This window comes from Idiotropiscis lumnitzeri, chromosome 4, assembly GCF_059441095.1.
Source record: "Idiotropiscis lumnitzeri isolate Australia: NSW breed Sydney's pygmy pipehorse chromosome 4, RoL_Ilum_1.0, whole genome shotgun sequence".
Taxonomy (NCBI): domain Eukaryota; kingdom Metazoa; phylum Chordata; class Actinopteri; order Syngnathiformes; family Syngnathidae; genus Idiotropiscis; species Idiotropiscis lumnitzeri.
The window spans coordinates 19,761,027-19,772,112 of NC_142394.1; the positions used below are offsets into that span (position 1 = coordinate 19,761,027).

The window sequence follows — 11,086 nt, forward strand, 5'->3', positions numbered from 1 at the left end:
TGGTAGTAGTCTGAAACTACCCTGGTTGTAGTCTATGTTGGCTATTTTGAGGTCTGTTTTAAGCCTGGTCCTTGTTCGTCTCCGACCACTCTGGTCTTGCCTGCTCTAATCTGGTACCAGGTATTCTTTTTTGCTGTCTGAGGATGGAATTGCTCCCCCATCCCAGAACCCCAAATGGTATGTTCTTGTCATCTATCAAGTGAGGCGTGTTGATGATTTATGTTGTGTGTCTATAACAATATGTGGTTATAACAATCCGACAACAAATCTTTAACTGAATCGACAAGTGCTATACTAGAAGCTCATTATTTTTTTCAAAGCGAGTCTTTTCTCCGACACGTCTTGGTTGTGTTGTCCTTGAAATGTGAAGATTCCGATCACATCTGCCCCGAGGTGTCAAATGTATGCAGCTGTTCATGCATGGCCGTGCATGCTAAAATTAGCCATCGTGCGGTGCTCCCGTAAGCGTGAAATGTGCTGCAATGCTTTTAGTGTAGCCAAATGCATTCAGAAACTTTTGTACAACAGTGCCAAAGAATCTTCCGTCAGCTTCACAATTGCTTGTTTGTCATCCATAAAACAGCTCTTTGGTTTTTGTGTCAGTCAACAGGTCTAAATCTAAAATCGGAGCCTGCGTGTAAATGCAGAAATTGTGTCCCAATACGTTCTTCTGAAAAAAAATAAAAATAAAATACACAAGATTATTAGATGAGCACCCAATATTATATATGTAAAAATACATACTGTAAAACATTTCTAAGCAAAACACAAATGAATCAGTTAAATAATGAAAAAATAGAAAACAAAAATATAATACATACAAATGGTAAATTAAAAAAATAATGTAACACAAATTAAACAATATAAATGAAGACATAAAAGTATTTATAAAAGAAAATTTTAAAAAATGCAAAAATTAAAATACATGACTTTAAAATAAACCAATTAAGTTATTAATACAAATACAATAAAATTGAAGAATGTATAAATGAAAATAAAATATCAGCTAAAAAAAAAGATAATTTCAAATAAAATACCATACATACCTAACTCAAGTTTTGTTAAAAACTAACAAAATAAAAATAAATCATCATAAACAAAATGTAATTAATTAAATAAATATAATTGAAAAGAGAAATAAATAAACTCTACATACAATTGAAAATTAAACACGTGGCATATAAATATCATAAAATAAATTACTATATAGCATAGGGCTGGGCGATATGACCTCAAATTAATATCGCGAGAAATTGAGCAATTTTACCTCTAATGATAAATGCACGATAAATTTCCCCCCGTGGACTAAAATCAAAATAAATGCAGGAAATGCATATTGACTGTTTTTTTATTGACCAACTGGATTACTTTCAATGAAAAATAAAAGTACAAAAATCATTTGTATAAACATTTCAAATAGCTTGCTTTGCACGACTTGAACAATGTCACAAAGACAAAGGGTACCTCTTGCAAGATGCTCTGATGATGCAAATAATGGCAAATAAAAAAATGCTAAATAAAATGAAAGAAAATGTCAATGCAAGCCAAATAAACAAGTGGGCATCATCGGGGAAAATGTGCCGTCTCGAGTACTCTGGTGCGCAGTCGCCACTTGTCGTCTATGTAATGCACAGTCAGGCTCAATCAGGGATCCATGTTGCGACCCGACCACAAGTCGGATGTAGATGCAAAATGCTTGACATGTCAAAGCTCCCGGCCTGATGTAGTCCATATCGGGAAGTCCTGTTTGCGACAAACATTTTCGTACCTCTTGTCGGCTACTTTCATGAGGCGTGTAAATCCTGTCCGCTCCATTGTAACAAGAGGAGCTCTATCTTTAGCTATGTGCTAGGCTATCGCGTCCACCTCTGAGACGTTCTCTCGTATGGTATCGCCTCCGTTAATGGGCTGTTGTAACTTTTCGAACCTTGCTTCTCACATTGAACTTTCAGCACAGCATGGTTGTGTTGTGGGTGGTGAAAAAGCTTCTGGATTTGAATCGCCAGCTACGACAGCGACGTCTGTTTTCTTTCTCGATCAGACGGGTGGAGTCACGTGACTAGAGGCGCTGTAGCGGTCTTAAAGGGGCATGAACATTGCAAAATGATTTTGAACATGGGCAAAATGATTTCGGTCATTGTAATAAATTTCGGTAACGGTAAATTTTCGGTTTATCGCCCAGCCCTAATATAGCATATTATTTAAACGTTTATATCCTCCCTCAGTCACCACATGGAAATAAAAACCAAGATAAATCATTATAAAACAATGTCATTATTGATTTTCACTGATTAGTTGTGGATAAGAAAATACTATGCAGTATTTATATAATTTGTTTATATTAAAACTTGAGAGGGTTCAACAACTATTAAAATTTTGTTTTTGGAAGAATCCAACCAGCCCCAAATGTTTTTTTTTGTTTTTTTTTAAAATAGACCCACTCAAGAATCTTTGACATGGGAATTGCATGAATTCAAGGATGTTCCTCTGGAATTGTTGTGTTTCAATAGCTGGACTGCAGCTCTCTGTTTAGTCTAGTTCACGCCTCGGGCAACAGAGGACACAACTGCGGGTTTCTTCAGGGTTCCCACTGAGGCGACGTGATGCCCTCCATAGACGCCGGCCAAGGTCAACTCCCGGACAAGGAATTGTGGGCGGAATTCAGAGGACTGAGGTCTCGGTCTTTGTGAAAGCGGTGTTGTACTCTTGCAACCCGTCAAATACACCCGCTTGATGGAACAAAGGAAGCTTTGCAACTTAAAACTTGACTTGACATGCACTTAAAAAAAAAAAAACTGTAAATCACACGCTCATACTTGACTCTGAAGCACCTTATATAATCAGGCTGGAACTGGATAAGGACCGAGCTACAACTAGGCTAGTACCTGACGGTCAAGGAGGCTAGTACCAGGTCCTACCAGGCAAGAACCAGCTAGTAACAGACCACTACTGGGAGAGGACAGATCCAGACTACAACCAGATTAGGACCAGGAAAGGTTAAAACTAGTACGAGGCTGGAACCATTCTGAAGCAGCCTTCACACATTTGGCACATCATAATTATGATTTATAGGCATTTCTGTGGAGTGTTTATTTAATCAGGCATAATGCCTCATCATTTAAGTGTAAACTAGTTTGTTCTTGTCTACCCCCCCAGCCCCAACCACCACCATTTCCCGCTAAATGGTCATTGGAAGCTTTTTATATAAGCGTTGATATGTTACGCAAGATGCTGTACAAGCAGGCTAGCATTAGAGAGTGAATTTAGCGGATAAAAGCGTCAAATTACAGTGCGGGAGCAGGTCAGGGCGATGAGCAGAAACAAAGATGAAAAAAAAAAAATAGAACGAGGAAGCCACGCAAGCACGTGGTGATTGACAGCAATGTGCTCTGACAAGCAGGCATGACTGACTGCTGGGAGGCTCGGATGTCTATCCTCAATTTTAGATTTGAGATTTGACTTTTAACCCTTCAAAAGACGGATGTATCATCAAATGGCGCAGCAACACATGAAGATAGACAACATCGCAATACCCACAGGAATAAATACTTAATTTGTTTTTAATTGTGAAATTCTGTTTGTTGCTGCATGACAGTTTTATACTGCCCCCGTGGCTGAGTTGCATACACTAGAAGAATTAGAATTAGAAATCCCTTTAGAAGTAGCAAGGAATTATTCATGTTCAATTCAATTCTTTACATTCTATTAAAATCTGTCGTTACCAATTTTATAAAATACATAATGCAAAGTGCAATTTTCCATGTTAAAAAAAAAGACATTTATTGTTTTTTGGGGGAGGCTTCTTTAAACAGCACGTAAATGAATGCAATCTTTAATTTTAAAAATATATTTTGGATTAAAATGACTGTACATCATACACTTTAAAATACTGCAAACAAATTTCAAGTTTGATTTAAAAACATTCCAAATTTTTAGAGATAATTATATATATATATATATATATATATATATATATATATATATATATATATATATATGTATGTGTTTGTATGTATGTATGTAATCATTTAATAGCATTTTATTAACTGTACAAACAACATGAAAACCAGAGAACTATAGGAAGGGGTCAAATAAACAAAATAATGATCCAAATCACACTGCCCAAAAAACTAAAGAGATCATCAGTTGGATAAAAGTTGGACCTAAACCCAACAGAGCATGCATTTTACCATTAAGGAGGAGATTTTAGGAAGCAGTAAACCCCGTCAACTGAAAAGCCATCCTTTTTCCACACAGAAACTCCACAAAACCACCATAAATGAAGCTCCAATAACTCTCGGGTGTGGGATTGCCACCATGTCTTTATCTGTTGTGCAATGTTATTGTTCCCAGTCAATGGCGGCGGAAATAAGGCGACACAACTTCATCGGTGCCCGAGCTCGAGCGATAAGCGACACCAAAAAGGAGGCGGCCGACAAAGTGCCGCATATTATTTCATGACATCATTTGTCCCGCTTATTGTTTTGGCCCGAGTGCCTTTTCCTCACCAACAGCCACCCTGCCTGCGAGCTATTTATATAAACGCTGTGCTGAGTCAGCGCATTCTGCACACTCAGTAGTCTGGGCAGGATCGCTTTGAATGATAGCTGGGTGCGTTGTCCCAGTGGTGTTGCCGTATAAATTTGGATAATGCCCATTTTGTGGCCTGTCTTTGGGTTTTGAACAAAAGTTTGGGTTTATAATAAAAAATGTAAACAAGGGTTAGGGTTTTAAATGAGGTTTGTCAGGCCTGTGTTTGGGTTTCAAATGAGAGTTTGCTTTTTCAAGCGCTCTCAGATTCTCTTACTGTATGTTAACTGTGGCTGAATTGAACTTCGGAATCGGACAATGCAGTAGAGGCAGGATTTCAAAAGCACCATGAGAAAAACACACCAATAACTGGTCTTGTGTTCTAGTCAAATTCTACCTCGTAAACAAACACAGCGTGGCTCAACCTCTGATTAGCGCACATTCTGGCGTCGCAATATCCTTTTGGGCAATCAAAACAACATTTGGAAGCGGAACGGATAGTGTTGCATTTGGAAAGCATGGTGCCAAAATGACAAGCAGCTGCCCCCCCCCCCTGGGCAAGCGGCGGCCAAATAAAACACCCAGGAGCCCTTCTGTGCCGTCACGGGTGCGAGACGCCAGGCAGAGAACACACTCGGACCTGTGTCCATACGTTTGCGTCTTTAGGTTGGAGGATATTATTTCTCTTGAAGTGTTTGCGCAGGAAGTGATGGTTTTCAATTAGAGTCCTGCAGGAAGGAGGCTATCATTTTCATGTGTTGAATTTTGTTTGATACATACAGAGAGAGAGAGACATATACCGAGCACAGCATATATGAGTCCACCCCTCATAAAAATGTCAAAGATTTGATTCAATATCAGAATGAACATAAGAGCAATTTCCCCAATTTTGACAAAATAGTTTTTGTAGAATATGTTTAACTCATAACATGTAAGTAAGATTTATGATTTAAAGTATAGATTACAAAATCTTCAGTATAACCATATTAAAGAATGCAAAAACTTCATAAATCCCACAACAAAAACGGCTATATCGGGTGTTTTGATAAACTTACAGTTGCTACATATTGATCGACTTCATTACGTGCCTCGATGGCCTCACAGCGAGACACAGCAGAGGTCGTGGGTTCAATTCCTGCTCCAGCCTTCCTGTGTGGAGTTTGCATGCTCTCCCTGTGCCTGCGTGGTTTTTCTCCGGGTACTCCGGTTTCCTCCCACATTCCAAAAAACATGCATGGCAGGTTGATTGGACACTCTAAATTGCCCCTAGGTATGAGTGTAAGTGCCAATGGTCGTTCGTCTCTGTGTGCCCTGCGATTGGCTGGCAACCAGTTCAGGGTGTACCCCGCCTACTGCCCGAAGACAACTGGGATTGGCTCCAACACCCCCTGCAACGCTAGTGAGGAGAAGCGGTTCTGCAAAGTACTAACACAACTACGGAAAAAAATCACAGATGACCTCATGCAGTACTTATCAACCTATCTACCGTGTCTCAAATGCACCATCACTACTACCCCTACACACACTTAGAGCCTTTGCGTAAACTGTGAGCCCTGGAGCGTGTATTTAGAGCGTGGCATTTACTCAACTGGTACCAGACATTCCCTAAGACACGTCCTCTTAGGCTCTGATGTCTCAATCCCGCTTTTCCCGGCCACCCAGGACTTGGACGCGCTCCAACATCCAATCACGGCATTTACATCTGGAAACCCCGGGACCTCGATGTGTGCCTAACCCCCCCCCCCCCATTCAAAATGTCACTATATGCTCATACGTCTCAAAGTGTGCTCCCGAGCAGCCACCCACTTTTCAAACCACTCTGCCATAAGAACGCGTTTGTCCCCATGCTCATATAATGAATGCACAATATGCCTCTTTATCTTTAACCCCACCCTTCTATACGAGAATTTTTTTTCTTCTCTGACCCCCTCCCGTAAGGTTTGTGGGTGACCCCGCTCACCCCCTGCCTGTCACTCTTCCAGTTTAATCTGGTAATCTGGAGCGGAAAAGCGGCCCCTGTGATCACTGGCGGGTCGGGTTCGGCGCATGCATACCTTCCTCCGGCGGTGCTCAAGGGGTGGATACGAGGGAGTATTTATGGAGGTAATCCGCATCTCCTGCGGGGGTTTGTTACTAATAAGATCAGGGCCAGGGGGGACGGCGTTTACGGGTGGGCTTGAGCGCGGAGAAACTTGGCCTTGTACGGGAACGTTAACCGGGAACACTTAACTCCCATGTGGGCTCTGAAGTATCCCCTAATCTAAGATTAATCTACAGATAGACCAAGTATACCAGGCGTGGGCAAACTACGGCCCGGGGGCCACATGCGGCTCGTTAAATGTTTTAATCCGGCCCGCCGAACTCAAAAAATAAATAAACGAATAAACCTTATTCATGTTTGATTTTCTAAATACCGTGGACATGTTTTGTTGAAATGTTTTTCTTCCCTGTCATTTAAAATTAAATGTATTTATTTTCTCCGATGAGGTGAGGTTACCAAAACACTCCCTCCATCTGCTACTGGTCCGACCCTTCTGTCAAACTTTAGAACCCATTGTGGCACGCCAATCAAAAAGTTTGCCCACCCCTGAAGTAGACGGTGCGTATTGATGTGTAATGCTGGATGTTTTACTTTTCCATGCCAAGCGGTGAAAGAGGACTTCTTAAATTGGGGGAAAACAATTACGCAAGGCAAAATTAAGAGCCGACCTTTTTTAAAAAGTACCGAACGACGTACAAACCTGTAGAGGTAATCAGGTACCTATCTACTTGCTACAACCGAATAACATTAAGTGTCCATACTTACTTTCGACTTCTACATTCGTGTAAATCACAGAGCAATTACAAAAGAGATTAAGAGCATCACAAGAATAAAAAAAATTAAGACAAATTTAAATTTTGCCTTTCTGTGAATCAACAATCAATAGAGTTTAGCCTTAGGTTTACTGGTTATGGGGACGGGAAATTTGTTGGAAACTGGCACAAGAAATTGGAAGTGCAAATTTCACTTTCAGGATTTGAACGTGAGGGCGGGAGGTCACCTTCCAAGATTTTTAACCGGCAATCAAGCACCTTTCCCGGGGCCCTCATCAGGTCCGGAAGCTCCGTGGTCGGATTTATGTTTTCCCACCCAAGATTTTCGACCTGAGGGTGGGATCCAAAAAGTTGGAATGTTTTACTCCAAATCTTATGATATCTTTTGCAAGATTTATAGGGTTTAAGTGAGAATTAAGGGTTGGGTAAGAGGGAGTAGGATTAGCGTTATGGTTCAGCGTCAGAGTTAGAGGTTAGTGTTCAGTGTTAAGAGTTCTGGATTCGGTTTAGCTTGGGTTAAAGTTAGGTGTTAGAGTGATTATAGTAAGGTTGTGGGGTTAGTTATCCATTAGGGTGCCAGTTTGCCATCAACAAATAAATTTTCCAATGTCGTAAATTCTTTGATGTCTACATTTCCATGTGGGGATGCCTGATGTCCAATCTCAAAGATCAAAATCCAGCCGTTTTTTTTTTTTACTTATCATTAAACCAAGTCCTGTTTGGATCACCAAGTTTTAAATCAAATTGAAATGTTTTTGGAAGCAATCATTTTGGTATGTGGCGAGTAAGATGGAAAACTGTTCCATCAGAAGTGCAACTAGACAATCAAATCACAGACGAGGTCAGTTTGGGTTGCGGCGTCTTTTGGCTGTTAGCTCTGGTTTTTGAGGCAAAAACAAACATATTTTTTTAAGTGCAGCTGTGCACGTCCTTTCAAGTCGTCTCACTTTAATAAGTGTGAAACATTATAGCCACACCACGCCGCGCTCACACCAACACACCATGTGCAGGGCTTGTTATTGTAATATAATCCTCAGCCACCGGGACAAACCAAGTTTACCAGTACCATGCGTACAATTTCCCTTCTTTTTTTTTTTTTTTTTAATCTGTGTGATATTCAAAAGACACTCAGCATCAGCATCCCTCAGCTGCTTAAATGTAATACTGTCCGTCTATCAACGCCTGCTAAACATAACAGAGTAGAAACTTTTCCTTCTGGTCAGTAGCAAAATGTTTCGTCAAGGCATTGAACAAGATATGGATTGAGTTCAGTCAAACTGGCTAAAAAACAGCAAATACTACTGTTCCACCAAGTGTTATTAGACTGGTTATGTCCCCAACCAGATAAAAGGCCATCCAAACAACCAACAAACCATTAACCTAAACACCCAACAAACCAACCAACTTTTCAAACCTACCATCCAATCAACAAAGAAACCAAACAGCCAATAAGCTGCCAAACTTCCAGCCAATCAGCCCGTCAACCAGTCAGCCAGAGCCAGCTAGTCAATCGATCAGTCACTCAAGAAGCTAACCAAAAAATTAACAATTTTTCAACCAACCAAAGGATGAAACTGAAAACCAGTCAACCAATCAGACTACTCAACAAACCTTCCAAACAACCAGCCAGCTTTCCAACCGACCACCAACATACTAACCACCCACCCAATAAACCAACCAACAAACCAGTCGGCCAACCAAACGATCGAACCACAACTGACAAACCTGTCAGCCTGAACCAACCAACAAACCAGCAAGTGGACAACCTTCCAACCAATAACCAGCCAACCAACCAAATTGGAATTCAAGACAGCGGATTTCAACCCTGGCTTTCTTTCAGGTGCATTTTTCAATTGGTCAACTTTGTGCCATTGGTACAGAAAAGTTGAGTCGGTTACCTTCACCATCTGTGAAACACAACTGTTCTACATGACCCAATCAAATGCGGCACACTCCATTGGCAAAAAGATCAAGACACACTTCCTAATCAGAGGCTGTACATAGCCGCCTTACTTCAGTAATTGTATGCTTCCAGGGGTGTGTGTGTGTGGGGGGGGGGGGGGTTGACATGGAATTTTTGGGGTAAACTTTAAAAGGTAATTTCCATATCCTGCCTTGTTTGAAGTGAATGAAACGCACCCATTCATTGCAAGCAAACTCAAACAAGATGTGCTTTTGAAAAAAAAAAAAAACTGGCTATAAGCCCAGAAAGAATGAACATTTGTGTGTGCAGGGAAGAAGAAGCAAAGAGACGTCAACTGACCGTTTTGCTCCTTGCCGCCTGGAGGGTTAAATTTGCTGACATGACTTGACTGAGCCTCCGAGCCACTTGGTTGCAGAAGCGACGCGAGAAGGATGAGGAATGATGGAGGGATCATTTGGATGAGTTGGAGTGGTGGTGCGGCAGGTTCTGGAGGACTGGGGGGACTCGGGGATCAGCAGGGGCACCGGTGCTGCTTCGGCGCACGGACGCGCGCTAGAATCCGCATAATCTTCACCATCAATCCACCCGGAGGAAGGTGAAAAATTGCCCTCCCAAAAATGTAAAAAATAAAATTATATTAAAGGAAAAGAAATTATTTCTAAAAACAACCAAGAGTGCAAAGTGATTAAAAAGTCTAAAAATATGAAACAAAAATACTACTAAATCAAATAATCCAAGGATTAACAAAGTCTTTTTGCGTAAAAGTGCGCATTAAACGCGTCATCTCCCACTCAGTTTGGAGTTGGGTTGTAGTCCGTAAAAGTAGTTCTTTGGGCTTTCTCGGTTTGTGTGAGACTAGCCGGTCAACAGGTGCCGGACAGAAAAAAAACTTTGAGCAGGGAAGGAGGAGGAGGAGGAGGAGGAAGGACATAGGAGGGAGGGAACTCCCCGGGTATGTTAACCATTGCACTGCTGCGCTGAGTGCGCACTAGCACCAGAGAGGCAAGAAGCAGAGTCTACGTTCACCGAATGGGTCATTGTCTCCAGGTGTGACATGATGAGGAAGGAAAAGCAATAAAGTGTTTGTGTGTAGGTGTGTGTGTGTCTAATATTCGTTGCTTTAAGGGTTGCACAATCACAACTATCAATGCTAACAGTAGGATGTCAATAGTTGACTGTCAGTTGCCAATGGCATTTTCCATTCATGTTAGCATTAAGCTAGCAGGCCGCTCTCAAGGCACATTTCGATTATTTTTTAATAGACAAGGTGGCATTATTGTCTTTGTTTTATGCTTAGTTTAAAGGCAAATTTCAACTGGGAGTGGTATTAAACAGTTCAGGTGTCTTTTTCGATGAAGACTTAACTATTTGCCAAACTGCTGCTTATGTAGCATCACAAAGCATAATGTTACATCCTCAAAGTCATGTTATTCAGTATTTTCAGGATGCTGATAAAGACAAAAGCAGATAAATATATATATATATATATATATATAAACAGTGATTTCACTTAAACTTTACAAAGTTTTAGATGTTTGCAGCTTGGTTCATAGTTGTAATTTAAAAATATGTATGCTCATTATTGACATGACGGTTTAATCAATGAGTGGACTTTCGTTTACATAAATATTTACCTGATATTGACGTTATGTTTATGTTCCATAGTCCAAATAAAGCGTGATTCATCCTATCAAGATGTGCCCCTTGTGGAGGTTCCAACCTCAGAGTTCTTGTTTAGACACTTGATTGGAGATGAAAAGTAAACAGGACGTTTTAAGCTTTCACGTAACTGTGTGTGTGTTTTTTTTTTGTTTTGTT

At 40.7% G+C, this 11,086-nt stretch overlaps 1 protein-coding gene across 4 annotated transcripts in view; it reads right to left on the reverse strand.

Annotated features, from left to right (window-relative positions):
• The window catches only part of pdgfc (platelet derived growth factor c), a 37,887-nt gene extending 27,618 nt beyond the window's left edge, over positions 1-10,269 (reverse strand). For 2 of the 4 annotated variants that reach the window (XM_088295065.1, XM_088295061.1), the window contains exon 1: positions 9,608-10,268. In XM_088295065.1, coding sequence (XP_088151191.1) covers positions 9,608-9,722 — 115 coding nt within the window. In that variant the 5' untranslated portion in view covers positions 9,723-10,268. Of the gene's footprint in view, positions 1-7,571; positions 7,633-9,607 lie in introns of those variants that run through there. The other 2 variants (XM_088295063.1, XM_088295064.1) reach the window with 2 other exon arrangements.
• Positions 10,270-11,086: the final 817 nt, after the last annotated feature.